General features: G+C 27.5%; 7 protein-coding genes across 7 annotated transcripts; 5 read left to right on the top strand and 2 right to left on the bottom strand.

Annotated features, from left to right (window-relative positions):
* Positions 1 to 5,325: 5,325 nt before the first annotated feature.
* OCT59_018103 (Heat shock protein 83) lies at positions 5,326 to 8,124 on the top strand. The gene is made up of 4 exons (XM_025318018.2): positions 5,326 to 5,557; positions 5,696 to 5,870; positions 5,958 to 7,382; positions 7,471 to 8,124. Exons 1-4 carry the CDS (start codon positions 5,472 to 5,474, stop codon positions 7,903 to 7,905), a joined length of 2,121 nt encoding a protein of 706 aa, XP_025177177.1. The 5' UTR covers positions 5,326 to 5,471; the 3' UTR covers positions 7,906 to 8,124.
* Positions 8,125 to 10,235: 2,111 nt separating this feature from the next.
* OCT59_018102 (uncharacterized protein) lies at positions 10,236 to 11,905 on the top strand. The gene is made up of 2 exons (XM_025318019.2): positions 10,236 to 10,628; positions 10,725 to 11,905. The coding sequence occupies exons 1-2, from the start codon at positions 10,340 to 10,342 to the stop codon at positions 11,543 to 11,545; spliced, it is 1,110 nt and encodes a 369-aa protein (XP_025177178.1). The 5' UTR covers positions 10,236 to 10,339; the 3' UTR covers positions 11,546 to 11,905.
* Positions 11,906 to 12,126: 221 nt separating this feature from the next.
* On the bottom strand, positions 12,127 to 15,888 carry OCT59_018101 (uncharacterized protein; the record flags this gene model as incomplete). Its single annotated transcript, XM_066148542.1, has 15 exons — positions 12,127 to 12,325; positions 12,404 to 12,503; positions 12,576 to 13,401; positions 13,478 to 13,927; positions 13,999 to 14,117; positions 14,357 to 14,431; positions 14,506 to 14,521; positions 14,603 to 14,680; positions 14,751 to 14,804; positions 14,874 to 15,029; positions 15,119 to 15,208; positions 15,287 to 15,372; positions 15,457 to 15,522; positions 15,603 to 15,725; positions 15,792 to 15,888. The coding sequence occupies 15 exons, from the start codon at positions 15,886 to 15,888 to the stop codon at positions 12,127 to 12,129; spliced, it is 2,535 nt and encodes an 844-aa protein (XP_066004462.1).
* Positions 15,889 to 16,017: 129 nt separating this feature from the next.
* On the top strand, positions 16,018 to 17,181 carry OCT59_018100 (uncharacterized protein). The gene is made up of 6 exons (XM_066148540.1): positions 16,018 to 16,141; positions 16,226 to 16,274; positions 16,354 to 16,464; positions 16,570 to 16,721; positions 16,808 to 16,916; positions 17,005 to 17,181. The coding sequence occupies exons 1-6, from the start codon at positions 16,037 to 16,039 to the stop codon at positions 17,088 to 17,090; spliced, it is 612 nt and encodes a 203-aa protein (XP_066004461.1). The 5' UTR covers positions 16,018 to 16,036; the 3' UTR covers positions 17,091 to 17,181.
* An 89-nt stretch (positions 17,182 to 17,270) lies between these two features.
* Positions 17,271 to 18,421, top strand: OCT59_018099 (uncharacterized protein; the record flags this gene model as incomplete). Its single annotated transcript, XM_066148539.1, has 6 exons — positions 17,271 to 17,354; positions 17,451 to 17,594; positions 17,657 to 17,699; positions 17,767 to 17,928; positions 18,001 to 18,184; positions 18,268 to 18,421. 6 exons carry the CDS (start codon positions 17,271 to 17,273, stop codon positions 18,419 to 18,421), a joined length of 771 nt encoding a protein of 256 aa, XP_066004460.1.
* On the bottom strand, positions 18,166 to 19,843 carry OCT59_018098 (uncharacterized protein). Its single transcript, XM_025310909.2, has 7 exons — positions 19,441 to 19,843; positions 19,287 to 19,345; positions 19,166 to 19,218; positions 18,929 to 19,098; positions 18,782 to 18,847; positions 18,613 to 18,709; positions 18,166 to 18,538 (listed from the first exon to the last, which is right to left on the bottom strand). Exons 1-7 carry the CDS (start codon positions 19,839 to 19,841, stop codon positions 18,497 to 18,499), a joined length of 888 nt encoding a protein of 295 aa, XP_025177181.2. The 5' UTR covers positions 19,842 to 19,843; the 3' UTR covers positions 18,166 to 18,496.
* A 124-nt stretch (positions 19,844 to 19,967) lies between these two features.
* Positions 19,968 to 23,689, top strand: OCT59_018097 (uncharacterized protein). Its single transcript, XM_066148538.1, has 11 exons — positions 19,968 to 20,149; positions 20,213 to 20,441; positions 20,550 to 20,689; positions 20,763 to 20,894; positions 20,993 to 21,020; positions 21,103 to 21,224; positions 21,311 to 21,481; positions 21,584 to 21,691; positions 21,759 to 21,834; positions 21,998 to 22,141; positions 22,212 to 23,689. Exons 1-11 carry the CDS (start codon positions 19,988 to 19,990, stop codon positions 22,625 to 22,627), a joined length of 1,728 nt encoding a protein of 575 aa, XP_066004459.1. The 5' UTR covers positions 19,968 to 19,987; the 3' UTR covers positions 22,628 to 23,689.
* The last annotated feature ends 313 nt before the right edge of the window (positions 23,690 to 24,002 follow it).

Below are 24,002 nucleotides of genomic sequence, written 5' to 3'. Positions count from 1 at the left end.
TGGTTTTTAATATTTTATCTCCTCTCTTATATGATTTTTATTTTTGCTTTTATATGGATATTTGGATTTACTATATTATCTTCTTTCATCATTGGAACTTTCTTAAGGGATTACTCTATTATGAAATTTTTTCTTCTTCTCCTCTTCTTATCTTTTTACCTATTAACTACCACTCTTCTTTGGTAACAGTTTTTCTGAATTTCTGGATTTCTTGGATTTCCTCTTTTATAATCTGGGATGAATCTTAGATTTTGCACTTGGATTTTCTGTGCTGCTTAACAGTTCAGCCTCTTTATCTTGGGATTTCTCTCTGGTAACAGACTGGATTTTGGAACATACTGGATAGTTGACTTATACTGATTTTCGAATAAAGTTGGGGTATGTGATTCTGTAATAGTTTAGTTTTCTTTTCTTTAATTTTATTTCAGTTTAGATTACTTTACTTGTATAAATTGTGAAGCTATTATTTATTTTATTTTTTGTTTTATTTTTTTATTTTTTTTGTAATATTATTCGATTTTATAAATATTTTTTGATGTTAAAATTAAATAAAAAATAAAGTCATATGACTGTTTGTTCAGAATAAATTAAATTTAAAAAAAAGTATCACTTTACAGAAACTTTAAGATTATAGTAATGGTTTAATGCATAGTAACTGCATATATGTAATTTCTTTATAATTATATAATATGGTTATTATGTATTTATAATGCAGTTACTGTCCATTAAGCTAACACTATGATCTTGAAATTTCTGTAAAGCAATTTACTCAAATATAAAATATGACATTATAAAATCAATACAATTTGCTAAAACTTATAATTATAACTATTAATTAATTTTCAATTAATTTGCTCTATCTAAAATTATAAGTTTAATCTAATTTTGATTGAATTTGCTAAAATTCAAATGTAAGTTATATATGTAATATCTGAGATCCTATTATAATTCTTTTCAAATGGTAGTTTAAAGATATACTTTATTAATTCTTAAAGCTTTTTTTACATTTTTTTTGCCTATTAAAGTGTAAATGTTACATTAAATAAAAAAGTAAAGACTCTTAATTAGTGTTGCGATCTGTTAATCTGTTAATTTGTCAATCTGCAGATTTATCTGATTTGAAACTCATCCAGATTATCCATGAATCCGTTTTTTGCTCATCTGGATCAATCTGTCATCTGTTACCTCTATGTTTTAATGGATTGGATCTGAATCGTCTGGATTGTACATATAACTTTCTCATTTGGATTAAATCTGGATTTTCATCCAGATCATCTGTTTATTTTGGATCAGATTGAACGGATGACAGATTCATCCAGATCGTAACACTACTCCTAATATTTTATATCCACTTATATAAATGTAATTTGTAAGTTTATTAGCACGAGATAATAATATGTATAATTTTTTTTTTTTTTAATGATTTATATATGCTTTATTGATATTAAGTTTATATACCATACAAACAAATTATCATGAGCTATATCAATAATATGTATAATTGAGAACTATAATTGGTATATTTAAATAGAAGTTACCTTCTTGGTAATACAAATCTAATTAATTAATAAGTATCAAAATATCAAATTTTAAGTGTAATGGAAACCTTATGTCTTTGATATTTAATAACGTGCTATCAATTCATATATATCTTTTAATTTATCCTTAATGTATTCAATTGAACTTTTTAAATTGCTTATATCTGTTATTTAATATAGGTATGAATTAATTGGCCAAAAAGTAAAAAAAAATTAGAAAAAAAATAGCTATAAAAAGTAACTAATTTATTACAACTCACTTACCACTAGTATCAGATTGTTCTATAATAATGCAAATATATTTTTTAGATGGATTTGACAATAAGAAGCAGAAAAAAAAAGTATAAAAATATATAAGCATTTGACATTATTGGCAAATATAACATAATGTGAATGAAAAAAATTCATCTACCTCTTTTAATTTTATTAATTACTTTTTCGATATCTTTGATTGGTCTAAGAGGTATTTTAATACTTAAAAGATCATCTCGCGTCAGATCAAGAAAATTTGAACCACCAACTTCTTGATTAACTGTAATAGTATTTACATGTTTATTAATATTTTTAGTGTCTTTCAGTTTTCTTCTCAAATATTCGTTAAGTTGTTCACTATTCAATTTTTTTATTTCGCTAATCGTCAGAAGAAAAACACTTGTAGAGCCAGTTGTAACATTAGATATAATTAAAAAATATGAAAAGTATAATACGAATAGAAAAATATTTTGGTTATTTAGATTATCAATTAAAATAAAAATATAACTAAATGACAAGAAAAATATATAAAAATATTAAGATAATATTGATTATTATACAGATTAATCTGACTCATCAGTTGATTAGTTATGCAATGACTAAATACAAATATCTGTTACATTAAATTACAAAAATCATATAAAAAAAGTACTAAACTTTAAGATCTTAAGGGCAGTGACATTTATTACGTAATATTTATTTACTATAAGTTTATATTCACCCATCCCTATGTAATATAAAAAATCTTACGTTATACTTATATGTTATATAATTTTCAAATACCCTTCCACTTCCTAAAATATTACGTAATAAATGTCACTGTCCTAATATGCATCACAGTTTCAAGATTTACATATCAGGTAATAAGTGAGAAAAATATTCACAGTACTTAATAATTAATTCTGAACCAAATTTGACTTTATAAGTGATATGCTTAAAATCAAAGGTTTGAGGTTTATTATGCTTATCATAGCTTTTAATATCATAATTTATGTCCAGTTTTTTTCTTATATCTTTTATTATGTAAGTTGAAACGAATCTTATTTATCAAAATACTTGGTAAACCAGCTAATTTGGCATACCAATTCAGATATTCAGAGGTTAATATTTTATAGGAGTTGGTCTAAATATTAAAACTTTTGGATGTTAAATAAGCAAACTTCTTAATTTTTTGTATTCTTTTAGGAATAATAATTTCTGGTTTTTTATCATATTATACTTCAAAAAGAGAAATTTTATTATCTTGATAAATACATCATTTTTGCCAATTATAATTAATGATATCCTTGAATTTTTTAATATCTTTATACCAGTTAGTATTATGAAACCAATACTGAGCCTTTGCATCTTTAATACGATTTAATATTTTTGAAAGAAAACATTAAGCTTTAATCTATCCAAGAAAAAAGAATAATATTCGATCATAAGTTCTTCATTAAGAATTTTCTTAACTATCTAAATACTGATTTTTTTTTAAGTTCATCAATATCATAATACCTTAATTTTGCTACTTTGGCTTTAACTTTTTAAACTCATAAATATCAATATCATGCTTAATATTTTCAGCATCAATATCTTTCCTACTCTTTTTTAACTCTTTGATTTTGCTTTCAGGTTTAAATATCATAATTGATAATATTTTATATGCAACAGAAATTATTTAATGTTATTGGCAAATGTAAAAAAATTTGCTTTTTTTTCTTCTTACCATATTGAAAAAAAAATCCAAAGTATAATAACAATTAATATTACATTAAATATAGTTTGTAATACAAAAATTTAGACTGGTTTTAATTTTAATTAAATTTGATTTAAAATATATTTAAATTACAGATTTTAAATAGCTAAAATTTATCTAAAATTTAATTTATAAAAAAAAATAACTAATAATTTTTAAAGCTAATGATTATATTTATAAAAATCATTATTTAAATTTTTTACTTTAATATAAAAAAAATTTTTTTTAGAAATTTATAATCAATCAATTGTTATTATACATAAGTAGTTAAGTATAGAGGTTTTGCACTATATAAGCTTTGTATAACCTTTAAAATTATAATTTATAAGTAATTTTGCCTGTTTTATAAATTTACTTAAATAACTTAAGAAAGTTATAAATACTATTTTTAGAAGATATCTAAAGCAGAGGTTGAAAAAAAATATTTTCTAAATAAAACTTTTTACTATATATTAAGTGTATTTTGACCTGTTCTGCAGGTTTACTTAGAATAATAAATGACCATTTTCAATTTATTTAACTTTTTATTTTTTATCTATCCATTTTTAGATATAATTACTATAAATATATAAAGTGAAAACCAGTATTCAAAATCTACTTTTTAACCTTAAGTAAACTTGTAAAACAGGCTAAAATACACTTATTTTATGATTTTTAAATCTTGATTTATAACATAATTTGTCTTTGCTATAAATACCTATTTTTAGCATTTTAATAGTACTAATTTTGACTATTATTTTTAATTAATTAGCATTAAGTAAAACTGAATAATTATATTCTATATTATTACAGAAATCACATTTGTTTTGAGCTTATCTATTAATCATTTTATTTGAATTTGTTGAAATCTTTAAGGATCCTTTAAATCTAAAATTTCCTGGTATTCTGGCAAATTATTCATATTTTTAAACTATTGAACATTTTCAAAAAATTCTTTAGTAAAAAAGATACTATTGGAGTTGTTAGTGAGATTTATTCTCATTCATATTGTTAAAGTTGTAAATAATAAATGTAATATTTTTTAAAAAATGGTATACTAATTAAAGAATTAATAAATTCCTTTTCGAAGGAAATGTTCGAAATATTTAATCCTGTCACTCATTAAATATTAACTATTTTATACTTTAAACTATTTTAAATTAAATTAGTAATCTCCTGGCTATCCATATGAGGCCGAAAAATAAGTAAACGAAGATTCCGGTCATTTATAAACTCACGCAATTTTAAATATACAATTCTAATACAATTATAATTATTAGGTTTAACATTTCTATTTTAAATTTTTTAATTTAATTATAATTTTCTTTTCTAATAGAAAGTATTACTATAATATTTTAATTGGTTTAATTGTTTTAATAACTGACTACCTATTACAGCTTAACTAATTCAGTGAATAAATTTTGAAAACTTTCGAGTCATAAACTAATGCGATATATTTAATCTTGACCGTATGATGACTAATCAAATATTAAAAGCTACGCTTTATATTAATGATTTGAAAGAAGTGAAAGTAAGTACTTATATGTATCGTTACTCATTTTTGAGGGTAAAATTCTTTGCTACGCATGCCCATTTCTAATGTTACACTGTCCTTTCTTTATAGGGCATGTTCTCTTTGACAATTTATTTGTCGGCGTATGTTTTCCGTGACATTGAAAAATTTTTTTTGTAGTTTTCTCTCCAAATTGCTAGAACCTTCCAAATTGTGTTGATGATTTACTTTTTTAGGCCCAAATTCATGTGCGTACGACATTTGATCAGTTGTCATATAGAACATCATAGAAAGTTTGTAAGGCCACGAAATCATTCGTATATCTATATATAAAAGGATACCCTCAACAAGATTTTTTTTTTCCCGTAACGATATTCGGTTGTATATACTTTTCAAAAAAAAAAATAATTTTTACGTATTCTAACGAGCGCACACACAACGTCTATTAACAATGGCTGAAGTTGAACAATTTGCTTTTCAAGCTGAGATCTCTCAGCTTATGTCAATTATTATCAACACATTTTATTCAAATAAAGAGTGAGTATCAAAATGGTTATTGTTTCATGTTTCAAAAAGGAAGGATAGTTTAATAAAAAAAGTGAACAGAGAAATTTATGTTAATATAACCGATAATAATAATAATAATAATACTTAATATCACGCGTTTCTGAATAGAATTTTCCTTCGGGAATTAATCTCTAACGCTTCTGATGCTTTGGATAAGATCCGCTATGAATCACTTACCGATCCTTCAAAACTTGAATCTGGACGTGACTTATATATCAAAATTATCCCTGATAAAGAAAATAAAGTGCTTATCCTCCGAGATACTGGTATTGGTATGACAAAGGTATTGTATTAATGTATTTATTAGTATAAAGGAATGAAGTTCATTATGTATTATATTGATATCATAATACTTTTGTGTGTACTTTAGGCTGATTTAGTAAACAATCTTGGTACTATTGCTCGCTCCGGTACTAAAGCTTTCATGGAAGCTCTACAGTCTGGTGCCGATATATCTATGATTGGTCAGTTTGGTGTGGGTTTCTATTCTGCCTATTTGGTTGCTGACCGCGTGCAAGTTATCACTAAACACAACGACGATGAACAATACATTTGGGAGTCTGCTGCCGGTGGTTCCTTTACCATTACACGTGATCCTAATCCAACGCTTGAACGCGGAAGTGAAATTCGACTCTTTTTGAAGGAAGATCAGCAAGAATATCTTGAAGAACGCAAAATTAAAGAAATCGTTAAAAAACACTCTGAATTTATTGGCTATCCAATTCAACTTGTAGTTGAAAAAGAAGTAGAGAAGGAAGTCGAAGATGAGGATGAGAGTGAAGAGAAAGAAGTCAAAGAGGGCGAAGAAGAAGAACAAAAAGCCAAGATTGAAGAAGTAGAGGACGAAGAAGAAAAGAAAGAAAAGAAGATGAAGAAGATTAAAGAAAAAACCAAGGAAACCGAAGAACTTAACAAAACCAAACCAATTTGGACCCGTAATCCTGATGATATCTCGAATGAAGAATATTCATCATTCTATAAATCACTCACCAATGATTGGGAGGATCATTTAGCTGTCAAACACTTTTCTGTTGAAGGTCAACTTGAATTCCGTGCAATTCTCTTTGTTCCTCGTCGTGCTCCTTTCGATCTGTTCGAGACAAAAAAGAAACGTAACAACATCAAATTATACGTCCGTCGTGTCTTTATTATGGATGACTGTGAAGACTTAATTCCAGAATACCTTAATTTCGTAAAGGGTATCGTGGATTCTGAAGATTTACCTCTCAATATTTCTCGTGAAATGCTTCAACAAAATAAGATTCTCAAAGTTATTCGTAAGAATATAGTGAAAAAATGTATGGAGCTCTTCTCAGAAATTGGAGAAGACAAAGACAACTTTAATAAGTTCTACGAAGCTTTTGCCAAGAACATTAAACTTGGTATCCACGAAGACTCCACCAATCGCGCCAAATTAGCAGAATTCCTTCGTTATTTTTCAACAAAATCTGGTGATGAATTGACTTCCCTAAAAGATTACGTTACGCGTATGCCAGAAAAACAAAAGGACATTTACTACATTACTGGTGAAAATCGTCAAGCCGTAGAGAATTCACCTTTTGTTGAAGTACTCAGAAAGAAAGGTTATGAGGTCTTACTTATGACCGATCCCATTGATGAATATTCTGTATCACAACTCAAAGAATACGATGGAAAGAAATTAGTATGCATTACTAAAGAAGGTCTTGAACTCGATGATGATGAAGAAGAGAAAAAGAAACGTGAAGAAGAATCCAAGGAATTTGATGACTTATGTAAACAAATCAAAGAAATTCTTGGAGACAAAGTCGAAAAGGTAACATCCCTACTTTATGTTTTATTTTATAAATTATTTTGTTATTTTCATTTTATTTAACAAAAATTGGGAAATTTATTATTTATAGGTTCTTGTTTCAAATCGTATCTCAGAATCACCTTGTGTTCTCGTTACAGGTCAATATGGCTGGTCTGCCAACTTTGAACGTATTATGAAAGCACAAGCCTTAAGAGATTCCAGCATGGCTTCTTATATGGCGTCCAAAAAAATTATGGAAATTAATCCAAATCATCCAATTGTTAAATCTCTCAAGAGTAAAGTGGAAGCTGATAAAAATGATAAGACAGTAAAAGATCTTACATGGTTACTTTTTGAAACTTCACTTTTGCAATCTGGTTTCACTTTGGAGGAACCATCATCCTTCGCTGGTAGAATCTTCAAGATGATTAAGCTTGGTCTTGATATCGGTGGGGACGAACCCGAAGAAATGGAAACTGAAGAGTTGCCAGCTCTCGTTGATCCTGCTGCTGCAGAAGCTTCTCAAATGGAAGAAGTTGATTAAATTTAATGATAACAGTCCACTTTAACATAAATAAATAATTCAAAAAGGACAGTTTTTAATTGCTTCTATTTTATATTTCAACTCAATCTATTGTATAGTTATGTGTACTGCATGGAATTTGATTTGCAAATGCTTGGGCATGTTGTGTGATGTAATTTAGAATACGAAAAATTTATTATATATAATAAAATTATGATTTACTGCTACTCTTAATTTTCAATTACCGTATTTTATCGAAAATAAGCACCCCATTTTTGCAAGGATTCTGGACGAAAAATTTGGGGGGTGTTTATTTTCAAGACTTTTTTTTAAAATACGATTATCTATTAATCAAGGGGTTTTATCACTCTGGAAATTTTTTTTACTAATTCGGGAATTTCACCATGTGAATTAGGGGTATTATTTCGCGTTCGTGACTTTATAACTTTCGCGTAACCTCGTAACTTTCACGAAACTTTTATACGACCTTCATAACTTTCATACAACTTTTATAACTTTCACAATTTCATACAATTTCAAACCTGTTTTAATACTATGCCACAAGTTTCAAAACGCCAACGTAGTTCGTATTCTATTGAGCAAAAAAAAATTGTCGTTGCTTATGCTAAGGAACGTGGCAGAAATGAAGCTTCTAGGCACTTTGAACTTGATGCTAGTATGGTTGGAAGGTGGGTCAAAGCAAGTTTAAACTGGAAAGATGAAACAAAAGCAACAAACATGAGTGTAGGTTCTGGCCGAAAAGCATTTTATCCTGAAGCAGAAGTGGAGTTATACAAATGGGTTATGGAACAAAGAAAAATGGCATTAGCTATAACCACAGTGAATTTACGAATTTCAATGTTTGAAATTTTAGACCGGCCAGAAATGATCTCTCTCTATGGTAATTCAATAGAAACATTTAAGGCAACATCTAGTTGGTTATCTGCATTTATGAAAAGGTATAAATTGGCTTTACGGCGGCGTACAAAAGTGTCACAAAAACTACCTGAACAAACAGAAGAATTATTGGAAAAATTTCGCAGATTTGTCATTCGAATTAGGGTCAGAAAATCTTTTGAATTGTGTAATATTTTTAATATGGACGAAACGCCTGTCTGGTTTGACATGGCTGGAAATTTTACCATTCATACGAAAGGTGATAAGACAATTCATATTCGTGGAACAGGAAATGAAAAAAACAGATTTACAGTAGTTTTAACATGTGCCGCAGGTAAGATTTACATTAAATTTATGGTTTTTATTAGTTTTTAAATAAAATAACAATTTTTTTTATTTATAATAGATGGAACTAAATTTCCGGCAATTTGTATTTTCAAAGGAAAACAAATGCCACGCGGAGAACAAGCACCTTCTGGTGTGATTGTTTGGTTCCAAGAGAGTGGATGGATGAATACAGACTTAATGAAACGGTATGTTGATTATCTCAAACGTTCAAGAATAATGACAAACGGTCAATCCAGCTCTCCTGCATTGATGGTGTATGATTCTTTTAGAGGACATTTAGAAGAATCTGTTAAAAACGCATTTCATGATACTAATGTTGATTTGGCAGTAATTCCGGGTGGTTTGACTAGCATTTGTCAACCACTTGATGTTGCAATCAACAAGCCATTTAAAGACAACCTCCGTAAAGAATGGCACCACTGGATGTCTAATGGTGGTGCTGGGTATACTACTTCAGGAAACCTTCGACGTGCTAAAATAAGTGATGTTTGTAAATGGGTTAAGCGTGCATGGGAGAATATTTCGGATGATATTATTATCCGTTCTTTTAAAAAATGTGGTATATCTAATGATTTAGATGGATCGGAAGATGATCTTGTTTATGAAGAAATTGATGAACTTCTTAAAGAACTTCAAGATGAAAATGAGGAAATGGATGAAATTGATTTTATCGATACAAATTAATAATATTTGTTTAAATTTTATTTTTTTTTCTAAGTCAATAAAATCAATATAGTTAAAAATTATTTTTTTTTCTATTGTCAATAAAATTAATAAAATACCGGGGGATGCTGATTTTTGAAGGTGCTTATTTTTGATTTTTGCATGAAATCGCACAAAATAAGGGGAGGTGCTTATTTTTGATAGGTGCTTATTTTCGATAAAATACGGTAAACTAATCTCGCTGATAATTATATAATATTTGTTACTCAAAGGATTTTTCTTTCGGCTTTTGATAAATGAATTTCGTGGCTTGCATTACCAATTTCGTTATTTGAATTTTGTTAAACAGTTACGCAAATATGTTAATTCTTTCGTTAAGAAAATTCCGGTATAGAATACATAAAAAATATAAATATAAATCTCAATCTCATAAATCTCATACTTGTACTTTTTTATTTTATTAGGCTACATAAAAAACTTAAATCGATTTTTTTTTTCTTTTGGAAAAAAAAAAAATTTTTTTTATAATAAATAAATATTAAGTAACATGGCTGTATGTCTTGAGGGTGAAAGTCCACTTTTTAAATTTGTTATTATTTCTGATAGGCCTAAACCTTCAAAAAATAATTTTACTGAAAAGCCATCAAAAGACAAAGAACTTAGAGATAACAATATGTCTACAAGTTCGTCTTCTCCCCCTCCTAGTAATGAAAAATTAGAAAAAAACCAAGATAACCAAAATTCACAAGTGGCAAATAAACTTCCCGAGGTAAAAGTGGATGATAGTCCTAATAATAATGGAGATTCGCCGAAAGAACAAGAAAATGAAGAAAAATGTGAGTTTCCTTCCTTCCTTCTTTTTTTTATAAAAAAATAAAATATTTATTTATTTTTATTTATTTATTTATTTATTTAATTTAAAAATTATATAGCCTCTCGATTAACCATAAAAGTTCCCTCAAAGAGTTCATCCCCTCAACTTGTTGCTTCACCAAGTGAACTAAGAGCTAAAACTCCTGAGCCTGTTTCTCCAAGTTCTAATTTTTTCAAAAAGCTTGGAAATATGATAAGGAGTACTTCTGATAATGGTACAGCTCCTGAGGAACCCGCTACTTCGGATTCTAAGGACCAAGAAGAACAACAAGAACAACAAGTACAACAAGTACAAGTACAACAAGTACAGCAAGTACAACAAGTACAACAACTACAACAACTACAGCAAGAACAACCAGTAGCTAACGATAACATTACAGAAAATACTGTGAATACTGCAAGATCCATTGACGAAAATAAGAAAGAAGGTGAAGATAAAAAGAATACTCCTGAACCTACTGCCGTAAAACAAAGAACAGGTTCCTTGGCTAACCTCGTCAATACGAAAATGTTTATTACACGTACGTCAAGTCTTCTTAAAGAAGTGTTCGATAGCATCGATAGAAAGATGTATCCTGATATGGAACCAGATTGGGTCGCAGAAAATCAAAAGAAATCAAATAGAGAGGCAGCCATTAGCGAACGGGAGCAATTATTGGAAAATAAAGATGTTGAAATTACAAATGATAAATCACAATCCCCTCAATCTACACAAAATGTTATGGCTGAAGTTGGAGTTGCTCTCAATGAACGTAAGGAAAAACTTGAAAATATTGGTGAAAGAACCGAAGAATTAAGTAATCATGCTTCTGATTTTGCTAGTTTAGCTAAACAAATTAGGGAGAAACAAGAACAAAAGAGTAAATGGTCATTATGGTAATGATAAATATCTACGCTATTAGCAACCATTTTTATTGACATTTTACTTGTATCAATGATCATTAATATAAAACTCATTAATCATATAACTCAACTACTTTCGAAAGACATTTATGTAGATTTAGTTTCAATGTAATTTTCCCTCATCTACTTTAATTATTATATTTTTTTTATTTTAATTATTCTGTGTATATACCATTTTCATCATCTTCATTGAATTTACTTATAGGTTTTTATTTATTAGTTATTGAGTTTGAATTATTAATATATTTTTTTTTTAATTAAACTGTTAAAAAAAAAATTTTAAAATAAAATAAAAATATAATAAGATTAATTATTTCTGTTTTATTGTTACATTTATAAACATAAATTAGCTTGGGATATTTAGTTGTTAGAACCCAGATAAGTATAATTACGAGAATTAACTATAAGAATTAACTTTGCTTTCAATTCTGCATTAGCTCATTGAGTCTTGTCTTTGGTGTTTGCAATAGACTTATCACTTAATTTTTCAAAAAAAAAAGATAAAATACAACTCTATTATTACATTGGATACAAAATAAATTAGTCTAAAAATCTAGCTTAAATCCGAAATCGTTCTAAATCTATCTTTCTACGTTTCCAACTACTAGATGCTTCATTCTTATCGATTTGATTAATACTTGTAAGAGATTTTATTCCAATATTTCTCCAATCATAACCACCTAATTGTACTGAATCTCTATATACTGAAACGGGTTTTGGAGCTTCATTTAAATACAAAACTGGAATCATCGATGGTCTTTTGATAAATTTAGGAAAGTAATTAATGTCTAAATATAAAGTTATAGGGAAAAATTTTTTTTTTTTTCAAACTTACCTTCCATGCGCGCATTGAAACGGGAAATCACACTCCGCAAGTTTTGCTACCAATTCTTCACATTGTTGTAATGAAAGCTTGTCATTAAACTTGATTGCACCTATTAATCTCATAAATGAATTAATATTATATAAAAATTGATATCGATTAATAAGTTATTGGAATAAAATACCTCTACAGGCTTTAGAGTTTAATATATCAATAATTCCTCTTGGACATTTCCTTATCATTATCCCCCAATCTCTAGATTCATCAAGATCATCATTTGCGTTAAAATCGGTGCCAATGCCACCTGTTTCTTCTAACCAATAAAGGTGCTGACGAACAATTTCTTGTGTTATTCTTTTATCCAATGCACATCGATCAGCGATCATTTTCGGAAGATGAGTTACATAAAGAGGAATATGATCACCTCCCTTTGAAGAGACAAAATGTGGTGAAACGAAAGAAGTTGTTGTATTAGATATGCTATCCGACTTAGTACTGAAAAATATTCCCCATTTATTAAAGTTGCTCTCAAATCTCTCGATGACTTGTGTCTCCCTAAATGTTAATATTATCTTATTTGATGGTTTAAGTTGAATTGTTTCGACAAATGAATTTGATGGTTGTAGGGCGCTGTTATCATCAATGTCCATTCGATCCGATTGCTTGAGTTTGAGTTCACAAAATTCTTTTAGCAACATTTCGATACGTACACGCTCATCAGCTGCGTGTTGATCGACAAGGACCAAAATGTTACGCTTCTCTTCTATATCCTTATCAATATTTTGCGTACAAGGTAACTTGCAAGCAATAAATTTATTATCAACCTGACCAATAACTTTAGCTTGCTCAATATCTTTTTTACAAAAACGATGTTCCGAAATATTTGAATGTATTGAATAATTGTGTGAAAAGAAATTGCTAGTAACTGAAGAAGTTTTGTTGTTTGCTGTTATTGCTTTAAGCAAAGGAATTGGAACTTCCGCACTTTTAAAAACAGGATTGGTCCATTTCTAATTTTATAATAAAAGGTGAATAAAAATAATAATTGTAGAAAAGTTTAAAAAATAAAAATTGTTTAAAAATTACTTCAAAAGTCCCCTTTGCCCATGAAATCGCTCCTGAATTATTATTTCCTTCTTGAAACTTCGATGTTCTAAGTCTACTTCGATCTACTTTAGCTTTTAGTTGTGAATCCACCTTTTTTGAATTTAAATCTGTACTTGTACCATTTATGTTACAATTATTCTCCGAGTTTTTGTTATGTTCAGTAAGATTGTCATAAAATCTATCATTAAATGAGCCACCTTTCAATTCTTTATCTTGAAAAGTATATTGTTTCCGACCTCCACTCTTGATATGTAATACATTTTCAAAAGATAGCGACAAATCACGTTTATAATTGATTTGTTCCTTATCAATTATTGACATTGGAGTGTCTAAACTTGGTATTGTCTCAATCTCACGTAATGAAAACCCATGATGCAACAAAAATTGTGATACTAGTGCAGATAAAAGATCTAAAATTTTGGACCAATCCTGAAATGAATAAATTTAGCTTATATTTTAAAATTCTCGGTTAAGATGAAAATCAATAAGATAAAACTAACCTCAAATTCTATCATACTTTTTGCTGGATCCAAACATTTATCATAAATGGTTGTTGGGCAAGTGAGATGAATGAAAAATATTGGATATTTTTCCAAAGATTTTGTCATAGAACTTTTCTCTATATAGATAGAAAAGATTGAATAGATGAATTATTTTTAGAATAATTTAATCTATATATATTAAGGAAACACCAACTATATTTTGAATAATCTGATCCAGATTTCAAGGGTAATTCATAATTCTAATATATAGATATATATATAATTTTTTTTTTAAAAAAAAAATGGTAATAATAAAAATTAATAAACAGAAATTATCATTTATTGGAAACCCTAATTGGTTGTCTAACCTTTTTACCAAAACTGCTTTGATTAAATATCTCATCAATCAACTTATATATTTCATTACAACCTATAAGCAGTTTATTGACGTCTATAATAAAAGTAAAGTTAAAAATTTGAAGATGCACAATAAGTGATTATATTTCTTAAACCACTAATATTTACAAAAATATTGATGTTGCTACATATCAAATAAATTATTTTAAAATTAGTATATTAATTTAAACTCATAATAAATATAATCTTAATCATAAATATATACCCTTGTGTGAAACCCTCTAAGAGAAAAAAATCCATCAATTTTTATATCATCTTCCTCTGCATATACCGAATCAAGGTTCTATAAAGAAAAATGAAAATAAATAAGATTATAAAATCGAATAATTATAAGAAATTAAATTTAATATTACCTGTGCCAGAGATGATCCAAAAAGTTGTCGAAAAGTCGATATGTTAGTTGTAGCCTAAATAAACATTAAAATTAATATACACGTTTCTTGTTATTAGTTCATTAATAGATGATCCTTCTTTACCTTTTTTGTAGTGACAATTTTACTATCATTTGACGCGTCAACTAGAGTGAAGGTTACTTGAGGATGAATTAATGCTAATGATTCCACCGATTTCTTGACATTTTCGAGTTCATTAATGAAGCCGTTCTCTGATAAATGCTTACGACGAACAGGATACTAAAATATCGAATTAAATTATTACTAAATCAAGTAAAAAATGAAATTTTCAAATTTTCATGAGCCATTAAAAAAAATAACAAATATACCGTAAAAAATAAATCACGTATTATTATTATAGTTCCAGGTTTTTTACGCCTACTACTTCGTGTTGGGCCACATTGAAGACGTTGTCCACCCTAAATAAATAGATAAAATTATTAACATATTGTAACTATGTCTTAACTTTATTCAGAAACTAATGTTAAATATCAAACCTTTAAAATCGTACAATACGTGTCATAGTAATTAGGATGTTTACTTATTATTTCCAAGGCAGATACTTCAGCCAACGTAGCCAAAGCTTTTAATAATTAAATAAAAGGAAAAAAAAATTTAAACAAAAAAAAGTGCGGAAAGAAATTCTATTAATGAAATAATATCAAACCTTCTCCACGAAAACCATAAGTAGTTACGTGCGCCAAATCTTCTAATGTATGACATTTTGAAGTAGCTATATATTATTAAATAAATTTATTAATAAAATTGATATCATTTGAAGTTATATGAAAGGATCAACTAAAAGAAAAATACCATATCGTTGACCAATTTTTTCCATATCCTCTGGTGTAATTCCTGTCCCATTATCAATAATTTGAATAAAAAATTTCGTCATATCAACATGAATTTCTATGGTTGTTGCTAAAGCGTCAAGACCTAAGATAAAATTTGTTACAATGAATATGATTCCAAGAATAACGCAGCAATGCATAAAGTTCTTACTATTCTGGGCAAGCTCGACAACACACTGAGCCACAGTTGAAATAAAAGAAGCGCGAAGCTTGCGAATGGCCGAGTCATTTAATCGACGAATTGTCATTTTGTGAAAGTTGGGAGAACTTAGTCAACTTACGCGTAATTTAATAGTAAGATCACTTACCAACGTTATTTATGTAACCACGTGATTATAAGCTTAAATATACAAAGAGGCATTCATCGGCATCATCGGTATCATCCCATATCAAATCATGCAAGATCCTCGTATAAATTCTAAAGAACCTTTAGAAAATAAAGAATCACGATGGATTGGATTATATAAATTAGAATATTCTGATCCAAAAGGGAATAAAAGGGTTTGTTTTCATAAGAATAATATTTTCATTAAGTATGAAATTTATACTATTTTAGATAAAAACTTGTTAAAAATTTTATTTTAGTTTTGGGAAATCGCAGAAAGGAAAACGAGGGGAAGTAGTGAATTAGATGGTAAAACGATTTAATATTTCTTAATATATCAGTATTTTTGATGAATTCATTTTAAATCAATGAAAATTAATTTTATAAGCTGTTGGAATCGTTTCTTTATTGAAATCCAAAAATAATGAGTCAACTCAGATAATATTATGTTTACAATTTCGTCCTTCTATCAATAAAATGAGCGTTGAATTTCCCGCTGGTATATATAATTTTTTTTTTTTTAAAAAAAAAGTACAATTAGTTTATTCGTAATAGAGATATATTTCAAATATTGTTTCAAATTTTTTTTTCCTCGTAAATAAAGGATTGGTTGATCGAGAAGAAACTCCCGAAAAAGCAGCATTAAGAGAACTAGAAGAAGAAACTGGGTACCATGGTAAAATTGTTTCTTCATATTACACAATGTATAGTAACGTAGGAATGACAAATACGAATAATAAATTAATTTTCGTTGAGGTAAATAATATTTAAATAAATTTTCATTTTTCATTTAATGTGCGTGTATATGTTAAAAATGATCTTTTTTTTTTTTTTTTTGAAAGGTTGATTTGGATGATGAAATTAATAAAAATCCACAACAAAAACTTGAAGAGGACGAATTCATTACCATCGTAATTGTTCCTATCAAAAATCTTTTTTCAACTTTACAGGGTAAGAATAAATATCAAATTTTTTTTTTTATTTTACAAAGAGTTTTAAAAAAAACATTTTCTATTATTTTAAAAATGATATTATCTAGAGTATGAAAAGAAAGGGTACGGAATAGATTCGAACCTTGGATCTTTCGCATTAGGTTTACATATGTCTGCTTCTTTGTTGCAATAAAATTTTAAAAAAATTTCACTTCTGTAAAAATGTATTTTATTCCTAATAATAAAATCAAACCAAATATAGTAATAATATATTTGAAAATCTCGAAAATTAATTTTTTGATAATCTAATTAATCGACATTTTGCTGATTTTTATCAGAAAAGAATAATTCTCACATTATCTTCATTTATTTCATGGCATCAAAAATCAAATTAATCACATTCGATGCATTTGGAACATTATTTCGCCCAAAAAATGGAAAAATAGAATATTTCTACGTAATAGAAAATCCATTTCATTTTTAATTTTCATCAATTAAATACTATATAAATATATATGTATATTTATTTCCTTTTAACTGCTTAAAAATTTAGTCAAAAGAGATTGCCAAATTCGGAATAAAATTAGAAGAATCTTTAATAGATAAAAAATTTAGAGAATCTTTTCGGAGTATTTATAAGTTATACCCTAATTATGGATATGATAGTAAATTGAGTCCAAAGGAATGGTGGACTAAGGTAAGATGGTAAAAGATGATGATAGAGATGATTCCAATTATATAATTTATTTTTTATTGTAGGTTATAGAAAAAACATTTATTGAAGCTGGAGTTGATAAACAAAGTAATTTTTGTTTGAATTTATATTTTTTTTTTTACAGTAAATTAATAAATTTTTTTATTTATTAAAGATTTATCATTAATATTACCAACATTGTCAACAAATTTATATAACAAATTCACAACTTCTGAAACATATGAGTTATATGATGATACTGTACACGTGTTAAATGAATTACATAATAACAGAAAGATTAAATTAGGTGTAATAAGTAATTTAGATGAAAGAATAGGTATGTTAATAAACAGTACATTAATACTCCAATTACTATTAATTATAATGCTAATATAAAATTTATTTGAAGAGAATATTTTTTCTTCATTAAACATTCGTCAATATTTTAATTTCATCTTGTTAAGCGGTAAATTTGGTATTGAAAAACCGGATGCCAGAATTTTTGAAAAAGCAATAGAATTAGGTGAAATTAATACTACAAACAAAGAAGAGAGGAGAAAACAAATATTGCATGTTGGTGATGATAAAGTTAGGTGAGCCTTATTAACTTCTCTTTATTCTCTCTTTATTGTTAATTGTTAATAGTTAAATACTCATATATAGTATAATTTTTTAGAGATTATCAAGGAGCAAAGAATGTTGGTATAAGTACATTACTTATAAAAAGAATTGAAGATACAAAATCTGAAAACACAATATACAATAATGAAAAAAATCAACGAGATGATATTATTCATAGTTTAAGTGAGATATTCAACTATATAGGGTGATATATCTCATTTCTGTTATCTTTAGAATGCTACAAATATAAAATTTTATTAAGCATTCACTAAGTAAAACGAACCTTATCTTGACCATTGTTTGTCGGCATCCGTAAGAGGGACATACTATAAAAAGAAACGAATTTGATTAGAATAAAGAATAAAACATAAATTATAATCAGTTTGTATTGATACGGTACCACGACTCCCATCACTTTCTTTTGTGTAACATTTCCATTCTCGTCTTTATCGATCTGATAAATGTACTGATCTCTACCTCCAACAGGAATGAATAATCTATTTAAATGCACGCATTAAATGTAATTGACTTCAAAAAAATAATTATTCCATATTAATGTTTTAACTTACCGTCCAGGTGCTTTCAATTGATTGATCAATGCATCTGGCGTTTCATCTGCAGCGGCGCCAACATGACTGTATGAATTCAAAAATTTTCAATCGGTAATTAATTGTAACAAATAAAAAAAGAAAACTAATATTCAATGAATAATGTACATGCAATCATAAGGTGCCTCTTCCGGATAACCTTCCCTTCCATCTCCGTGAATTAATATGATTCTTTGAGATTCCAAAAGATCTGGTCGATCTTTTTGAATATTCTTTTTCGACATGTTGACAAGTTCCTTAATATGTTCTATTCCAACCACCTTTCCTTCGGGTCCGACCTTTAAAATAGAATAAATGATAAAGATCCAAAAAGTGGAATAAAACAACAATAATGTAATAATGTACCATTTCTGCAAGGCATGTCGTTAAATATCCCGATCCACATCCAATGTCCAAAACTAAATAAAGTATCTCAAATTTAAACTTAAATTGGAATGAATTATAATATTTTTTTAACTTCACATACCTTTCATACTGGGCTGCAAAAAAGGTTCCAAATTTTGAAGAGCATGAGCATGCATGTGGCTTTATAAAAAAAGAATGAAAATTTTAGTCGTATTCTTTCGATAAAGCCGATAATTGAAGCCAATATCAATTATTTTATATAATAATATGCTTACGGTGCAGAAATAGTGGCACCATAACCTAATTGTTGAGGAGAATCTCTATATGGAGAATAAGAAACATAATTTTTTCTATCGGTAGCTTTCATAGCTTCCTCAACCCGTTTTGAAGTAATAATTTTGGCCGTTTTCAAGTTATTCACAAGACCTTCGTTGCTATTAGCAGAACAATACCAAGCCATGTTTAAAGAAAATGGACGTAAAAAAGTGTTTGTTACAGAAGAATTTTGAAATAAAGTCCCCGAGTCACAAAAAACAGGTTTAAGTGCAGAAGATAGACCGGAGATATTATTGTAAGAATATAATAAAGGTGAAGATAAAAGGGTCGAAGTAATAGAAAATTGGCTTAACAATAGTCGATAGTTTATATTGCGAAGAAATGGCATTGAAGTGAACATACGGTCGTGCGAACTTGAATTAACGATTCTTTTACATCATAGATCATCATAGATCATCATAGATCAACAAGCCGTAGATCATTACACGACATATTAAATCATTGTTTAAAAAAAAAAAAAATTTTCGAAATTTAAATTTAAATTTAATGAGCACTAAAAAGAAAACTTTACGGAGAAGGAAAATTAGCAATAGTGATGAAGAGGAGGAACAGCAGGTTCAAAAAAGCAATGAAGTTCAAAAACGGACCTCAGCCTTGGGGACTGCTACTTCAACTAAATTAAGCTTTTTTGATGAAATAAACGAAGAAGTACGTGCTTTTAAAGCATTGTCTTCTGTTTAAAATTTTTTAATAAGCTTTTTTGACTTATAGGCTGATATATCAGAATATAAATCGCTGAAATTTATTTCAAAGGATAGTTATAGTCCAATGACTCAAAGTAGCAATACTCAGGAAAAAAATATTAATACAGGAACGAATGTGGAACAAGGATTATCTTTTAATGAACAAATTTCTAAAATGAAAACAAATGTAAAATCAGAGATTAGGACAAACGATCAATCAGGAAGAGGGATATTTGCTCTGCAAAATATACCTTCCGGTATTTTTATATCTCGCAATTATGCTCCAGATAGCATTGATACTGTATATCAATTATTATTTTGTGTAAATAATGATTTCAACATGAAAATGCTATTATAATTCATAGGTACTCTTGTCATGGAAGATATGTCTTACGCGTCAGTAGTAGATGATGCAAACCTTTCTATAATTTGTAGCAATTGTTTTATGAAAGGAGGAAAATTATTATGTTGTGCAAATTGTAAAATTGTTTATTATTGTTCCAAGGTTAGGAACATTCATAATAATTTAATCAGATCAATATATATTGATGCTGATTACTCGCATATATATTGTATAGGAATGTCAACGTAATGATTGGGCAATCCATCAACATGAATGTAAAATTTTTGTCAAAGTACAGAGAAAGCCACCAACTTCAATTCGTTTAATATGCCGGATCCTAATACGTCGAATGAGTGATCCGGCATCAGTACGTAATTTTTGATAATAAATATTTTGATAAATTCTTTTATTTTAATTTATTCACTGTATTATCATCATTATCATCATTGTCATTATTGTCATCAGTTCAAAGAAATCGAAAATTTACAAAGCAGTATCCTAAATATTAATGATATATTGGTTTTTTTTTAGTTTTTATGATATTTTATATTCTTCTTAATGATTACACAACACAGATCGAAATTTATTCAAACAAGAGAAAATCGAACCTTTTGTTCAAATGTCAATGGTGGTTCGTGAATGCGTACCAAAAGAAGCCATATTGAATTCATCAGATATGATTGAATTATTTTGTCGTGTATTTATTATATTTTACCAGAATATTTTTTTTCTATATACGCGTAAAAAAAGAGATTAATAAAAGAAATTTTATATTGTTGTCAGTTTACAGAAAATAGTTTCTCTATTATGGATGGAGAAATGATACCAAATGGAGCAGCGATTTATTCCAACACATCACTGATCAATCATTCTTGTCAGCCTAATTGTGTTGTTGTTTTTGAAAAATCAAAAATGATGATTCGATGTATTGAGCCTATTATGAAAGATCAAGAGGTAGAGGGGAGAGAGGGGAGAGAGGGGAGAGAAAAGATGAGAAAAGATAATATATATATATATTATATTATATTTATATATATATATATGTATTTTTTGTAGATTACAATCAATTATATCGATGTAAGTCAACCAGGTGAAGAGCGACGAAAAGAATTACAAGATCGTTATTATTTTATATGCAAATGCGAATTATGCGAATATTATAAGGTATGTTATTATATTATAAATTAATAAATACATTAGTCTTATTCAGCTTTATAATTATAAATTATAGTCGAAAAGTCATGTTGATCCAAGGAGCGCTTTAAGATGTCAAAACCCAACTTGTTCGAATGCAATTGAACCTCCAGGTTTATTTTTATCCCTTTTTTTTTAAAAAAAAAAATTCACTTTAAAAAAATCACTTTTTTTAAAAACATCACTTTTAAAAACAAAATCTCAAAAAAAATCACTTTTTTTAAAAAAACAAAATCACTTTGTTAACAAAAGAAATTACCACCTTTTTTTTTATAGAATCATTAGAATTAGGAGTTGAAGAATATACATCAACATGTTCAGTTTGTTCAAAGGAGATACATTATGATGTAGCGGATGTAGAGAAAAGGTTATCAGTGGCCTTAGAATTTTTTGATAAAGGAACAGAATTACGCGATCAAGGTAAAATTATCTAATTTAATTATTTTATACGATTTAAAGTATTAACAATCAAATTACAATCGGATATTAGATGATCGACAAGCAGTAACATTCTTTGAACAAACATTTAAAATTCAACAAGAACTTTTATATGAAGCAAATTATAATATGATAAGAACTCGTAAAACATTAGTTGAAATATATTGTAATTTAAAGGATTGGAAGAAAGCATTAGATCATTCATTAAAATTAATAGAATCTTATAGAATTTTATATAGTAAATCACATCCACTTTTAAGTTTACAAATATATTCTACTGCAAGGATTTATTTATCATTTGATTATAATGATATTAAAGTTAAAGATCTAGAAAAAATCGATGAATTATTAAGGGAAGCTTTAAAAGGGTTAGAAATTACTCATGGATATCAACATCCTATTACCAAAATGGTCGAAATGAATTTATGGGATGTTGAAGGTGAATTAGGGCTAAAAAAAGGAGAATAGAAATGAAATATACCGAGTAAACTATGAGTTAATCACGTGCATGATATAAAATCATGTCCGATAATAGATAGCTTTATTTATTTATACTACTTATTTTATACAACTAGAAAAAGTTGTTATAACCTCTTTCATTACAAATTAAGGAAATATCGGCTTAGATTTAAAATCATATGATTATTATATTTTTTTTAGTTTATTATTGTCTGGGATTTAAAATAAATCATCTAAACCAGTATCGAATCAGAAAACAAACAAATGTACGAAATAAATTAAATGTTACAATGTTTAAAAAATTTTAAAAAAATATATATACCCAAATATACGTAATTTTTTTTTTTTGTATATTATTAATAATAATGAACGGATGTAACAAATAAAACTTCATTAAATGAAACCAGCTTTATTTCGAAATAATTTAGAATTATCGGTAAAATTGGATTTGTAGATAAGAGAAATCGGAATAGAATCGGAATTTCGGAAATATCAGAAATTTTCTTAATGTGTTTATATTAAACAATATACTTTTTTTTTTTTTGTATTACTAAACCAATTTGAAATCAGATGAAAATGATGAAATGATCTAATTGAATCCTGGGAGAAGAGAGAGAGAGAAAAAGGCTTTTTTTTTTTTGGCTGTTTCATGCGGCTTAAAACTTTCTTTATAATGGTATTACAAATTTAAGTTCGCGTGTGGTAAATTAAGTTTAATTAAGAGAGTTATATACGTAACAATTATGTAATTTACTATTAGATAATTTTGGCCAATGCCTGTGGTGGTCCCCTTTTTTTTTTGACAGAAACACATGGAAAATCATCACACAAAGAATTCTTCCATTTTTTGATTATAAGTTAAAAAAAAAAAAATTAAGAGAACAGACCACAATTCAAAAAAAGCGGAACCTTTACATTACACTAATGTGAAAATGGTAAATAATGTGGCTTTCATAAAAAGATTTTTTTTTTTCCAATAAAGTTTAGATTTTTTATTGTTTCATTGATAATGGAAATAAAAAAATCAAATTTTTCAATTATTTTCATTATGGTAACAATTGAAAACAAACTTAAAAATAAACTTGATTATACTTTTTGCCTGATATTTATGAAACTATTGAGACTATTGTAAGCTAGAAAAAGTTTTGATTTTCCTTATCTTTTTTTTTTTTTATATGTGATACATGGGTTTCGGTTTCAAAAGATTTTTTAAAATTGAGGCTTATACAATTCGTGGCTTTTCTTTCCTTTTTTTTTTATGTGGCTAATTCCGTAAATTTCAAAATACGCGGGTTTTTTTTTTCACTTTTATTATATTGTTATAATCATACTCCACATAATTATCAACATATAACATAAAATCAGGTATTATTACATTTTTTTT

Source organism: Rhizophagus irregularis, chromosome 27 (genome assembly GCF_026210795.1).
Source record: "Rhizophagus irregularis chromosome 27, complete sequence".
NCBI classification, from domain to species: Eukaryota; Fungi; Glomeromycota; class Glomeromycetes; order Glomerales; family Glomeraceae; genus Rhizophagus; species Rhizophagus irregularis.
The sequence above is the reverse complement of the archived record's forward strand: the minus strand, read 5'-3'. Positions and strand labels throughout refer to the sequence as shown.